This window comes from Paramacrobiotus metropolitanus, unplaced genomic scaffold, assembly GCF_019649055.1.
Source record: "Paramacrobiotus metropolitanus isolate TYO unplaced genomic scaffold, Prichtersi_v1.0 Parri_scaffold0000409, whole genome shotgun sequence".
Lineage (NCBI taxonomy): Eukaryota > Metazoa > Tardigrada > Eutardigrada > Parachela > Macrobiotidae > Paramacrobiotus > Paramacrobiotus metropolitanus.
This window is the reverse complement of record NW_026570629.1, coordinates 11059-25814: the sequence shown is the minus strand read 5'-3', so window position 1 is coordinate 25814 and position 14756 is coordinate 11059. Positions and strand designations below refer to the sequence as shown.

Sequence of the window (14756 nt, the reverse complement as noted above, 5' to 3'; positions counted from 1 at the left end):
ACAGCTGTATACAGCGCTTGCACTTCAAAGAAAGTATCGTAACGCAAATCGCATATGACATGCGTCAAGCGGCCGCAATACAGATATGGCCACTGAAAACAGTGCCTCAAATGCTGAATTGGTAAAATTGCGTAATAAAAGTGGACGAGTTAAAAGTGAATATCGCGAAGAAAAAACACGTGCCGATGAATTAATGAAGCGCCAACTAGCGCTAATGTCGAAAATGGAAGAAATGCAGCTAAAATCTGATAACCGAGAAAAACACAATACCCGCAAATGTACGAAGGTACACAAGAAAGCGATAAAGTGGAATGGTTTATTCTGGATTGTGAAAGATGTAGAGATTTAAATGGTTGGACTGAAAAACAGCTGATTGAAAAGGAATTGTCATATGCACTGAAAGGTGATGCATATTTGTGGTATGTGGAAAATAAAATATCAAATCCAGATCAAGACTGGATTTACGGGAAAGCGGTATTAATTAGTCACTTCTCTTCGGAGAGTTACCCGGCCGAAATACGACAAGCAATGTATGCACGTGTCTTCACAGAAGAAAACACGGTGAACTCGTATGTTGATGGTTTCTTAAACTGGTTTAATATTTTGAGCACTAAAGAAGAAGAAAGAGTATCTGTACTCACTCATGGACTGAAGAAAACGCAAATAAAGTGGTATGAAAAGTTGACTTTGTCAAACCTAAAACTGTTGAAAACGTAATGGCTCAGTTAAAAACGCTGTACACTTTGAAATGTCAAAGAGAAATGTACGAAAACGCTAGTTCAGATGAAAATAATGACTATGAAAATACGTACAAAAGTACTCGCATGAAACTGAAAGTATGAGTGATGACGAATGTGAATATGAAGAAGTGTTTGATGGTTGTGAAAATTACAGTAATTACGGTAAAAACCCGTATATAATTGGAAATGTGAAAATTGACGTAAATAAATGGCGTACTGACTGTGGTCAGCATATCTGTTTTAAATGCCATAAGCTGCACCCAGCGAATTACTGTACATTCGTAGGTAAATGGAAAGATGTTTCTAAAAACCGCCTGTTGAAGTGTTGAAGCGGTACAATTTAAAAAATGCGGAAGCCCGTTAATTGGAAATTCGTACTGTACAGTGCGATTCAAAATTAACTGAAAATGTGGAAACGGAAGTGCAGCAGCACTCAAGTTTGCGGGGGCGAACGGTGCCCCGTGAGCTACCGCCCGATGCGTTGCAAACGACTGCGTCCAGTCAAGTTTGCGGAGGTAAGCCCATTTATACTGGTAAAGCCTTATTCGCTGAAAATTTGGTTAATGAAGAGTTTTGGAAAGCCGAACAGCGCAGGTACAGTGATACCAGACACTGGTTTTATTTGTACAAAAACCCTGTTAAAGCTAAAAATAAATCTGAAAACGAAGAAATTTATCGCATGGTTGTGATAAATGGTTTGCTTTGTCGAAAGCGTTCTGAAAATGGTATTGACAGAATTGAAGTGCCGAGACAAAGGCAACAGAAACTAATCATGTCTGTACAGGAACGAAGTGCGAAAAATGAATTATTACCGCGCGGCGTGTCAGTTTAAAAGTATTTGACCACCAGGTATTATTGGTGTAATATGCAGGAAGCTATTAAAGATGTTTTGCTGAAATGTGAAAATGCTGAAGTGTCTGAGAATGTGCTTGAAAATGTGATGAATGAAAATGAAATGTGTAAAACTGAAAACAGAATTGAAGTGTGCAGCAGTGTCCAGAATGAAAAAGTTGAAATTCCTCTTACGCAGTAGCAGAGTAAAAGCCGATACACTACAAATTGTGTGCAGTACGAGTATGATTCGGCCGGTCGTCGCATCGACACAAATGAGTGTAAAAGTCCTGAAATTGTGAATCAGACTCTAGCGGACGCAAAAAATATAATTGAAGTTGATGATCAGGTTTTGAAAATGGTGTATGAAGATAAGTACAGCGATGTGGACAAACTTCGAAATGTGCCTGTAAATTTGCTGGGATTTTATTCTCGAAGATATCCTTTTTGAATGCCGTCTTTCGGGGATTGTACGTGCGCCGACTGAGTCGCTTTTTTAACCACCTTCGGTTATTATGCTGACTGCGTGCGTTTCACAAGTGTTTCCTACTATTTTACAAAGTGGTGTTTTCTTTTATTTTTATTCTCCATCGCGGATGTTTTTTGCGTTAATTTTCATCGGCTATTTTACTTGATTAAAATTCGGCCACTAAAAATTATTGTTGCGTTCCGACGTTTTCCCTGTTTCTTCAATCCGACTGCTCTTAAACTGCCGTTTTGCCAACCTTCTCATTCTTCCTGCCCACCCTCAGTTTTTCATCCCGTCAAGGATCTTCTCCTCTCTCACCATCTCAGTCATCTGGAGTAGGATCAGTCACTCGTTCTTGGACGGAGGATGGATTTGCCCGACTTTGTCCAGTCGAGAGCGTGAGAAATCTCTGTTTAGTTTTTTATTCCTGTTTTTTGCTTTTCTTTCCTGTTCTTTTTGTGTTGGGTTCCCCAAAAGCCGTTTGCGGGGGTGACGTGATATAGCAGTACAGTACGTAAAGTGACGGCTTTACTCGTACTTTCCATTATTCGCTTGTACTTTCTCGGCGTTTCTCTTTTGTTTTCGGATTTACTTTTGGTTGTTTCTACACGGATGCGCCGTGTCTGTATAAGTCCGTGAGTGGCAGTACTTTGGGGATCAGTTTTCTTATTCTGAGTTTTGCAGTGATCGGAGTTTAGAATTAAATATCGTCGGAGATGCGGTTCTCGCTTCGCGTAGATTCATTGGCTTAGCTATGCCACATTGAGATACCAGCTCATTCTCTGTCGTTGAGTTAGGTCGGTAGGATAGATTATTACGGTAATTATTCCTATCGTACTGATCTCTCCGTCACATGGGGTGACCGTACAATGTTCGTTCCGCATGATGAGCGGTGCAAGGAAGCACCGTTCGAGATTCGTGTTGATCCTTTTGATCCAATACAGGTCTCCTTGAGCCATTTGGTAGTGCACTGGATACTTCGACTTGTGGTCGAGTTTGTCCTGGTTTTCCAGTTCGTCGATACTTTTCCGTAGATGCGGGTATCGCAACTGCGGTTTCCGTAATTCCGCGTTCGGTTCCGCGGGCTGCACGAGTGTCTCGCCAAGTGGGTTTTGCTCGTTCGTCTTCTCCGCCGTGTTAACGGTCCTAATAGTCGGTTCCGGTGTCTCCGTTGCTGTGATGTTGATGACTCTTACTTCCGTGGTATTTAAGTCATGCCAGTTCGACATGAGGTTGCGACGTGGGAGAAGCAGGGGGTGGGATTTCCTCTTCCTCGTCTCTCAGCTTTTCTCCCGTGCGTTGACTTTCTCTCGAATGATGGTTCGTATCGTGCAGTCCTCGAAGTTGGGCACTTGTTTTACTTTTTCAGTGGGTCTTTGTCATCACTCCGTTCGAATCCCCATCTTGACAAGGCATGCAAATTATGGCAGAAGGCGCCTGGTTTATGCTCGATAGTGATATCCCGGCCTCGTAGTGCCACGGCCCAACGTGTCAGTCGGGGGGATGATGCCGAGTCGGTTCGACTCTCATTAAAGCAGATTCTGCAGTGCTCGGTGATTTGTCTTTTCGATGAACGGTCCATGGTCGATATACTGCTAAAATTTCTGCACTGCCGATACCACGGCTAGGCATACCCATTCGGTAACTCCGTAATTGACTTCGGCTCTGTGGAGTACTCCGCTGCCGTGAGCGACTGGGCGTCCACGCTGTGATAGCACCGCGCCAAGTAGTCCGACTCCGCTTGCATCAAAGTCGATGATGGTCTCTTTCGTCGGGTCAAGTACGGGCGCTTCCGTTAACGAATTCCTCATTTCGTTGAACTCGGCCGTGTGGGCTTTAGTCCAATCCTTCTTGATGTTTTTGTCCTTCCGGAGGAGCTCATGCACTGGTGACGTTTTATGCGCGTATATTCGGGAGTATTTCCGATAGTAGGTAGCCAGTCGCAGGAACGATCGTAAATCTATGCTCTGAGTAGAAATCACGAGGCGCACCTACAGGCGCAAACTCAAAGCACAGGCCAATTTTACAAAGCCATCATAACCCTCAAGGAGCGAGCTAGAATATTGGATAAAATATTGGATAAAATTGACATATTGGATAAAATTGTCTTCAATTACTCTGAAGTCAGCGTACTCGAGCCTTAGTTGCGCCAACTATTGTTTGCAAGATGCCAGACCCTAGAACAACGGCAAGCATACTTCCACCAGTTCACTGCGGCTAACCTGAATACGAGGGGAAAAGCGGTTAAGGAACGACTAAACTAAACTAGTCTAGCGTGAGAGCGGCGGCACCGACTACACCCGCCCTGATGGCGGCTGATGCCACCAACACCTCCGTCAAACTACTGAACTTCGATAAACCTGGCCATGGCCGCGTGACAACGATACCCGCAGGCCATGTATCCTCTGCCAAACACACCAAAGCACAGCGATCATTCCGCTTCCAAGTTTTTTTAGTCAGGTTCACTTCATTCGAATTTACCTTCACAACAAAGAGATGGCGTTCTGTTCGCCTTTGTCGTCATTTTCTGGCAGTAGTGACATAATTACCGTATATCACCTGAGCCAGTATGTGCGTCGGTAGCATTAGTTAAAGCTGCAAGAGTTGCTTACTCACAGAGAGATTATGAATTTTTCTAATCAGTTATCGTTATTTTAAATTGACAAAGAGAGCGGATCAGAAATATCAAGTTTTAGAATTGTTTGGCCACCAAGTAGAAGCGCTGTTGGAACTGTAAATTATAACAGGTTTTGACCCGCCATTTCGGGGAAAAATTCGTCGACCAGCACCAAGTCGCCGTAACACAATGTCGTCCCTTTACGAAATCGAGCGGACATTTTACTAAACTATCTAAGATTTTTCGTTTCCATGCTTATCTTAGGCTTTACATGTTTTTTTTTGTTTTCCAAATTCTAGAGCAGTCGAGCTTACTCGAAACAAATTCTTTACGCAAGCTGCATAAGTGCTTGTGTCATGTAGCTTTTATTTGGAGCAATTGTTTTGTCATTATATTTCACCATTTTAACATATGGCCTAAAGGCGTTATCTTACGCTTCTTCTGTATTCACGAAATGGACTGTCGGTGTTTGCAGTTGATCCGCTATCGCTATGAAAAGCAAATCATTCGATGCTGTTATGGTTAGCTGATCGAGAAACGACGCAACTTTGGTTGCCCTTTTTGGAAAAAATTATTCTTATTTTGAAATAAGGAATTAAAAACAGATTTGTTGCCGGCTGCTATGATTTTAACGGTGCTTGGTTTTAAAACGCGTCGATTTTTCACGCGGTTTGCAACTTTTGGTGTTGTCATCGGCATTACGTGCACGGTTATAATGCTGTATTTCAGGATCGAAAAATCAGGCTTTGCGATCCAATCATTATCGAAGGACAGCTTAATTTTTCACATCAAAGATCAGCTGGAATCCAAATTTAATGGATCTGATAAATATGCGCTAGACTATCACAAGACTGTTATGGACTACTCATTGACTCCTCAGCCTTGTGGCATTGTTGGTACTGTGCCTTTCCTGGTGATTTTGGTAATTAGCAAACCTGGGGGATTTGATCGACGCCAAGTAATCAGAAAAACTTGGGGCTCTTTAGCAAACCCCATCTGCGGTGTGCGCAGGTACTTCTTGCTGGGGCGAATTCTCGACAAGGAAATCTCATCGAAGTTAGTGGTGGAAGCTGCAATGTACGGAGATATAATACAAGCCAATAAGTATGATGATCAGTACCGCTCGTCATCGACAAAAACGCTTTTTGGATACCAATGGGTTGCAACATTCTGTCCCCAAGCGGTTTTTACTTCTAGAATTGATGATGATAACTGGTTAAATCTGCCAAAATTTTATGAGGTTTTAAAAAAATCGGAATTTACCGAAGCAGTGTATGGTAGTCCTATCGGCGCTGGCTCAACCGTAGTTCGCAGACCGGACACTAAATATGGCATTCCAAGGGAGGAGTATGGTCCTGATTTTTTTCCCGAATACTCCTCAGGAATGTTTTTTACAGTGCCCACAAAGACAATAAAAAGGATTCTTTATTTCAGCAAAAAAATTCCTACTGTGTTCTTGGATGATGTTTACATAGCAGGCTTACTTGCAAAAGCAGCCAATCTATCCAGAGTTTCTTTACCGGAAATGGCTTGGTCGCCTGGAACGAAGGAGACTGAATGCGAGAAAAGAGACAGAATTTGCATTCACTATGTATCTGTTTCCCAGTTTTACGAACTCTGGAACGATCAGTGCCATACGTATAATGAACTTTGTGTCTAAGTGACGTGACTGGTAGTCTTGCTTATTCGAACAAACCTAGCCTTGTTGCGCCGCACGCTAAAATTAGAATAAAATAAATCTAATAGCAAAATAAATCTGCAAAGTTTAGAATTGCTTGCTGCGGTTTCCTGCTCTAACATTTTTTTGCAAAATTAGCAAGACTAATACGCCAATCTTTTGGTGAATCGGTGACTGTCGGTCACTCTCCAAAGGGCATCTCCGTGGCCCTGCAGTCAAGCGGCTGTGGATCCGCCTTGGCCGGATGCCTGTATAAGCGTTGTTCGCAGCCATGCATCACCATTGTTTTCCACTCCACTCATTGTGTCGTTGCTGTCATTGCTTACACTCAAATTGTTTTAGCATACTATAGCGTAAGTTTTTACACGAAGGCCGGTTTTACACATGCTTAAATGTAAAACAACAGTTGACCTCTAGATTGGTTGTATGATTCGGAGGAACAACATAGTTTTCTCGAATCCGATCGACGACGAACTTTAGAACTTAAGTAGACATGACCTTTGCTGTTATTCTGTTGCCTGATTTAACAGTTCGATCGCTTGTTATTGGTTCGCTTAGCAGCTCGCTCATTTTATCTCGGTCAGCCTGCAAAATGTCAACAATCGACATTCATAAACAGTTAGCCCGCATCACCTCGAAGCGCTGCTTTCGCACTGGAGCTGACGCAGTTGGCGCAGATAAAAATGTCCTTGCAAAAGGATATTTTGACCATATGTAAAAAGAAAATGGGGACAGCTTGTGATAGATGCAGCGTACGCTGTACCTGCACACAATGTGGTTATATAAGACCATGCGTGGTCATGCGTTGTCAGCAAGTAGTAGTGAGGCGGCGAAACGCGTGTAAGTTGAAGGTTTGGAGTCGGAAGTCGATCGAGGCGAATAAAGTCCGACTTTACAAAACGCACATGGTGTGAGTTAATACTTTATTTTTGATTTTAAATTGTAGTTTGCCGTTAGTAAAATCCCGTATTTTATTCCTTTGGGTGCCTGATACTGTTTTTGTTATTCAACGAAGAACACTCGTTATGTTAACTGAATTTATTTGTCTTTATGTTTATAATTTTGAACGGCGCCAGAATTGCTGTTGCTGACTTGGCGTGTTATGACTGCTGTCCTCTGCAAGAGCACTTAGAGCACCATGAATCCCGCAGAAAGTCAGCCAGTTTCGCCTTTATCTGCAGTTTCGGGCAAGTTCTTCGCTCCGCTATGCTGCATATTCTCAATTTTTATGATTTTTTTGCAAATTTCAATTTAGATAGCGCACCCGCAGACTCAGAAAAAGCATCGAAGCGCCGTAAATCGGCCATTATGCAGGAGTCTGATTTCGAGCTTCTGCAGGCCATGGTGGACATCAAGCCTTTCTCCTCCCCCATTCGAAAGAGAGAAAGTATGTGGCAGAAAGTTGCGGACAAAATATCTAAACCCAACAAAGTCAGAACCAGCAAGTACGGCCGTGACCGAGTGCGAACTTTGTTGGTGGAATACAGAGCTAAAAAGACTCCTAGTATTGATCCGACTGGTGATGAACAACAGCCTGAGCCGACCGAATATCAGTTGCTACTTGAAAGTGTCTCAGCGGCTGAAGAAGAAGGCAAAAACATGTCAGATGCTCAGAAAGAAAAAGAGTCTCACAATGTGGAGTTGATAGAAAGACTGGAAGACGACGCCAAGAAGAAACTGTCGAAGAAATCAGCCACTGTAAGCGATAACGATGATGCAAACTGGGACTCGGATGAAGACGGTTAATCATTCGTTCGCTTTTGATTTTTAAATCACTTCTATTAAGTAAAAGGCACTAAAAGCCGATTTTATAGATTTGTCGAGGTGAATCTGATTGTCTGTAAAGGGTGACTATCATTGTGTATTGTGGTAATTGTCTAATTTAGTCACATCTCCTGCTATCAGTACCAGCTGACCCATTTTATAGATGAAGCCCGCCGACGCCATGAAGAAGAACACCCAGAACTGTACACGGCCAGCGGGACTCCTGTCAAAAAATGGATGAAGCGTGTAGTTCATTCGCCTTGGAAATTCGCAGGATCGGGATCCGCAAGAAAAAATCGGGACAACTTACTCCAGGAGAAATTTCGATCGGATGCAGAATTGCGGAGAGAGGAGCTGCGGGATCGACGAGAAGAAAGAGAGTTCCAGCGCGAAGAAAGGGAAAAGGATCGGCAATTTCAAAGAGAGAAACAAGACAAAGATCGTGACTTCGAGAAAAAAAAGTACGAGCGGGATGCGGCTTCTAGGGATGAGCAAACTGGTCTCCTGCGAGAAACTCTGACATTTTTGCTTAATAAAAACTAGTGCAGTTAATTACTGCCGGTTTATATACCAGTTACTGTATTACGTTTCTGAAGTACGGTACTTACTTAATAAGCGATAGCGGCTGGTTTCAGCTTTTTGTTTTCATTTTATTTTAAGTTTTTACCAGCTAACTTTTTTCCATCTTAAGTAAAATTTTTAACTAAAGAGAGCAGCATTGCTTTTGGCATTTTTTGATCGAACAATGTCGGCATGTAAACGGTACTGGAACCATGGTTTAGCGCGTATGAATCGGTGTGATACTCACAATAATAATTACTAGAATACTACAGTATCTTACGTCAGTAAGTGTCGCGCATGATAGAATAAATTCTTTTAATTATATCGTCGCAGTGAAATCAAGACTAACAGCACAACTACTGGAAATCTTGCCGCGAGATTAATACTATTCGAATATACCCGTCAAGCACACGCACACAGAACCACCCTAAACAATAATTAAACTCTTAACATCCCACTACCTACTACTACTTATCTAACCAAAATTTCCGTACTAGTAAAACAACCAACGACTAACCGCGCTCCGGTCACCAGTATGTCTCCTCAAACCTGTTGGCTCGTCGGCGTCGGCGACATTTGTTTCCATTAGGACGTTTAAACGAAGAGGCACTGGCCGGTGACGGAGGCATTTGGTACATGGGAGACAAATTAACCAGATGAGCTGACTTGCGGCGGTAGTGTGCCGGTCAGGGCAAATAAGAACTTCGGGAAGGCGCCATCCGACAAAACATACCTGTTGGGCTAGGGAACTAGATAGGCCAGCGACATGTCAAACGCCTGTGGATACAGACTAATATTGCCAATTTGGTGATGCAATAGGCGAATATCGGCTGCCGCATGGGCCGGGTAGAACGCAGCCGGAGAGACGAAGGAGAACGGTGATGCTTTGTTAAAAGCCGATCCGGCCACAGCCGCCACGGCTGCCGGCATCGTACCGGGATTCCGCGCTGTCGCCAGGCCCAGTCCATAATAGCCTCCAAAATTGGATAGCAAGTGTGTGGGCATCAGCGTGACAGGCTTATCGGAGATTCTTGGGTTAGAGCCGCGTGTAAGCGTGTAGTAGGGGATCCTTTCATTTCGGTTCCCATAGAAGCCGGTTCATTAAAACTCCGGAACGTTTTGTGTGTGCGATACAAATCCGCATAAATTTCCAACGCATTGGATAAAGGAGGCGCTTGCAGAGCGCGTTTTAATACAGGCATATCGCAGTCAGGCGATTTCACAGCTGGGACTCGGCTGTAAAAAAATGAAAAACTCAATACTGTACCGAAAAAATCATCAATAAAATTAGCTGGACTAATCTTGTATTGATCAGCCCGTTATCAGCCATTAAATCATTAACTGAGTCGGCCTTGGAAAACCAGATGTGAAATGCAAGGCTGCCCGGCCCACGTCGTTACAGTCAGGGTCTTTTCATAATGCGGACTACATAAGTGGTAATAAATATAAAAACAAAAAAATTCTAAAAAGCGCACTGTCAAAACTATCTAAATGTAGAAAATAGTCACAATTACCATTTTCCTCTCGTCCCTTTTTAACCGAAATATTCTTCCAATGAAGGAGGCGCGCAGTTAAAGTAATCGGTGGTTTGGCTTCCATACAAACAAGTATGAGCATTCGTCAAGATTACGGCAACAGGCACGTATTTCCCGGGCTGAGTTAAAAATATTTTCATGTTATCTCGGTCGGTAATAAAGCGGAACAACTGCTTCACTTTTTTAAAGCCCCATTCCACTGAAATGCGAAGTGGCTTCATCTCGTCATTAATTCGTGCTCGCCAAGATCCCACGGCCGTATTTTTGTAGACAGGCATCACATACAAACTTTTTGCGTAAGCGCTATCAGCATAAACTATGAAGCGATTATCCGGGCGAATTCTGAATTTGTTATTCAAATGTTCCAGGCGCTCGGCAAGGTGACTTCTTCTAACGAGGGAAAGCTTGCAACTTGTCGCGCGATTCACTGGCCGTACATAGAATCATTAGATTCCCTGGAATTTATGGAATTTATTATCTTGCAAAAGGTTTCTCCCAAGCAGTAAACTGAAGCTGCAAAACTTCGAAGAACCCTACATTGTAAAGAGGGCTGAAAGCAATCTTGACGTCAGCTTGCGATGGTCGAAATCCAACAATGCGGCATTGCGTCTGTACAGCTGTTTCGTACGTATGGAGGCGTGATGAGTCACTCAAAAATTCACAGCTCACTAGATCTCGCTGGCAATAAGCGGTGTAACGGTGAGCGGAGAACACAGATACGATTTAACAGACGCGCTTACAGTCATGCAACGTAAGCTTATGCGTAGAGTGGATGAGCATCGCAATCTGACGTCTCACATCAATCAGCCATCTTTACTTTGCTGGGTTCTTCGAAGTTTTGCAACTTCAGTTTACTGCTTGGGAGAAACCTTTTGCAGGATAACAAATTCCATAAATTCCAAGGAATCTAATGATACTATGTGGGGACAGTGAATCGCGCGACAAGTTGAAAGCTTTCCCTTTTAAATACGGTACTGTCGTGGAGTTTCCCGACACAAGGTCCATCAAATTGAAAAATTAACCCGTTTGGCACGGCCAATGCCTGGTACTTAAGCGCGTGGTATTTCTTGTATGAATACAGCTGTCTCTGAATCTCATCAGGTCCAGAAGGACGACATACTTCGATCAGTCTTCCGTCCAAATAGCCAATACAATTGTCAAACAGAGAGCCTTTCTCAACATTTCTTCGACACAGATTCTTGAATATGCTTCTGTGAGGTATGGTGAATTCAAATTCTTCAATAAACGATCGGCAAAATTGTCATAAATGTGATCAATGCACCACGAAAAGATTCTCCCGATGACATTACCGGGTCTCCCAAACATCATCGACATTTCATGCAGTCTGCCATTCAAGGCCAGCCGTCTCAAAAGAACGCATAAACATTCAATACCCGAAACAATACAGCCGTTTTCTAACCGTACAACATCGGGAATAGATAGAGCAGCTTGAAGTCGGGGTAACTCCAGAGGACCAAAACGAAAATTAAGTTCGCATTCTACGTCATTAAAATCGCTCAAGCAAAACTGTTTCTTACGATCTGCATTCCATAACGGCTTTCGCTGATCCGTAAGGAAAATAAACTCGTTGTCATCAATTCCGTCAAACAAGTACATATGCTCAAGAAAAGTATTCATTTTGCGAGTTAATAAAGCAAATACTACATTTGCGCAATAAAAAACATAATGAATTATAGGATTATTATGATAAGTATTACGGTCACTATTACCAGTGCTGCTCGGCAGTGCACAGAAACGTTACTGTACTGTATAATGTATATGTTCAGTTTACCACGCCAAACTTCTGCGCATCCTCAGATTTTACCAACGTCGATCTAACATGGTTTCGATCGACTTCCGACTCCAAACCTTCTACTTACACGCGTTTCGCCGCCTCACTAGTGAAGTGCCGGCGGCATCGAGTGACCCTGTGTAGTCTCCAGATTTTTATTTAGCATCAGCCAATACACATAAGAATTTGCCAGCGCAGGTTTACAGTAATTAAAAGCATCAAATTTTAAACATTAGGAAGCTTCCAAAATCATTGGGGTCTATTGTGATTTAGGTCTCTAGATCTCTAGATTGTTCTAGATGCTGTGTTGTCATGCTGTGTATTGTGAAGTATAAAATGCGCGGTAGGCGCTTTGTGTAGGGAGAGAGATCTGGCATAAAGGTTTAGCGCGCAGTTCGGTGGGCATGTACTGTATATCTTTATAGTGTACGTATATCATTGGGCATGTTGCCCACAAGCCAGCATCGCTAACCGATTAGCGCCTACACAAACCAGCGCTCACATTAAATTTCCGATATAAGGATTGCAGGAGTTAAAGGACGCACAATTACCTCTCTTGGTGACGTCAAAATCCTCGTCGTACCAGACCGCTTCCCAAACAACATCCGCAGGTTCAAGATTGCCGACAAAAAGAAAATATTTATACAGAGAAGATATTTATTTCTGTAAATACGAGAGCGAAATATAGAATTAATATACCCTATTCTTTTTCTGCATTCTATGGCCAGGTCTTCTGGGTGAAGCTACAATTGCAGGGTGGCGGTCAATTTGGATTTCACATTCTCGCAAGTGAAAATTAATTTCTTATCAAGAAAAAAGTAAAGTGGTTAATAGGGTAGGAAAATTGTACCTGCAAACGATCCCTTCCCGTGTAAATGTGAAATATGTTGAATTGAATTTATTCAACAGTGGAAATGACGTGAAATATCACGTCATTTCCACTGTTGATTTGCCGGCTGAGCATAGATTTCATAGTCTATCCCTGGATGTTATTGGATGTTATAAGAGAGAGATGTCATTTTGATTGAGTCATTTTAACCAATGGATTTTCGGGATCGACATCTTGATTTTCGCGTCGAATTTCCCGACGCGTTAGCAGAAGCTACTTTCTGTCAACATGTGGGTGGCTTTGGGGAATCTTAACGTGGCACCGTACCACGGAACGGGAAAGTCCCACGGTACGGGAAGCTGCTCGCGGCAACCTGATTCTCCGGATTGGTCTTTTTTTATGCCTATACGATGGTCCGTGATCAACCACTGCCCAAAGCTGTTTACACAGGGAGCTGGATTAAACTCCACGTGCGCGCCTGCTCCCGCAAGCCAGCTGAAGCCTTGGGTTCTCTGTCAAACCAAGCTCCGTCGTCGCCATCAGCACAACCTGGGAAAACATCTCCTGCATTCTTTCCTTGAAGGAGACCGCTACCACATCCCCAAAAGAATCCCCAAAACAGTGCGACGTCAGTGTGCTCGAAACTTAACCGATCTCGTCCTTAAGTGTGTGCGCACCAACTGCCATTTCTGGTTCGAACCAGATTGGCAGGGACAAGTTGTCCTGGGGAACTGCACTCAGAAGTGACAAACTGCCTTCTGTTCTCGCAGCATCTTTTCGTGGCCATTTGTTCCTCTCATTGTCCCTTATTAACTTCATACTACCCGTGACATACGTCAGAACCCATTTTCCCTGTCTAATGGAGTCGTCGAAACGCTGGAGCCTGGTCTGTGGGATCGACCGTGTGCGCCGTGAGGGGGGACAGACAGGGGCGTCTGAATGTGGTGCTTCAAGTGATCTGGGGGCTTGCCCTTATAACGCTTCGCGTTTTGCCCTTTTAACCAGTGATCTCTTCAGCGCGGCATTCGGTATTCCCCTAAACCCTGCTTTTCTGGTAAGTGCGGCCGAAGAACGAGGATCTGTGCTGTGGAATCTTGCTGACTTCTGGAACCCTCACTGCGCGTTGGATCGCTTCATTGCATTATTCCTGTCATTGCGGTATCATGGAACGGACGTGGATCTCCCAGGCTGTGGAGACAGATGGAGGAAGCGCGGATGTTTGTGGTCGGCTCTTCCTGGTGTTTTGCCCGAAGCAATCTGGGGGCTTGCCCTTACAACGCTCTGCGTTTCGCCCTTATCCAGTGAGCTCGTTAGTGTGGCACCTGTGGATTCTGGCTGCTTGCTTCCGTAATTTTTTTTTTCAGCTGCCTGAGGATTGCAATTTCCCAGCGCCTCCCGAAGATTCAGTAAATACCACAGCTGTTTCTCCAGCCGAGTTGGTGTCAGCTGCATTCAGCTTTCCGCCCGGTTCAGCTGGAGGAGTATTTGGTCTACGCCCGCAACATCTGAAGGACCTCCTCGGATGTAAGGATGACACACAGAGTGAGCTGTGTCCGCGTCCGATCACTTCGGCCGAGACTCAGTTCGGCCAGCATTCATTTCGGCCAGCGCTCAATTCGGCCACAGGACATTTCGGCCATCTTTGCTTTTTTTTTAGTTTTTTTAGGTTTTCTTAGGTTTTCTTGGGTTTGATTAGGTTTCTTAGGTGTAGTAGGTTTTGTGACAGCTGGCAAACAAAGGCTCACGAGTGTGAGAACAATGGCTTTATTGAGGAATCAATAAGTCAAGAACCAAAACACAAAGCACGTGAAGGCTCGATATCGCATATGCTAGTGTACAGCAAGGCGTGTGAATGTCTACTAAATCATGAACAAACGGCATACCGAGCCGTAACATAGAGAAGCCTAATGCGGCACTGGGCAGATCCAACACGAGCGATA

The 14756-nt window shown here is 43.7% G+C and overlaps 2 protein-coding genes across 2 annotated transcripts; both read left to right on the top strand.

The window, feature by feature from the left end:
* Nucleotides 1-4527: 4527 nt before the first annotated feature.
* Nucleotides 4528-7210, top strand: LOC129602348 (beta-1,3-galactosyltransferase 5-like). The gene has a single exon (XM_055501342.1). It carries the CDS (start codon nucleotides 5280-5282, stop codon nucleotides 6315-6317), a length of 1038 nt encoding a protein of 345 aa, XP_055357317.1. The 5' UTR covers nucleotides 4528-5279; the 3' UTR covers nucleotides 6318-7210.
* A 263-nt stretch (nucleotides 7211-7473) lies between these two features.
* Nucleotides 7474-8438, top strand: LOC129602349 (uncharacterized). The gene is made up of 3 exons (XM_055501343.1): nucleotides 7474-7489; nucleotides 7591-8033; nucleotides 8263-8438. The coding sequence occupies exons 1-3, from the start codon at nucleotides 7474-7476 to the stop codon at nucleotides 8338-8340; spliced, it is 537 nt and encodes a 178-aa protein (XP_055357318.1). The 3' UTR covers nucleotides 8341-8438.
* The last annotated feature ends 6318 nt before the right edge of the window (nucleotides 8439-14756 follow it).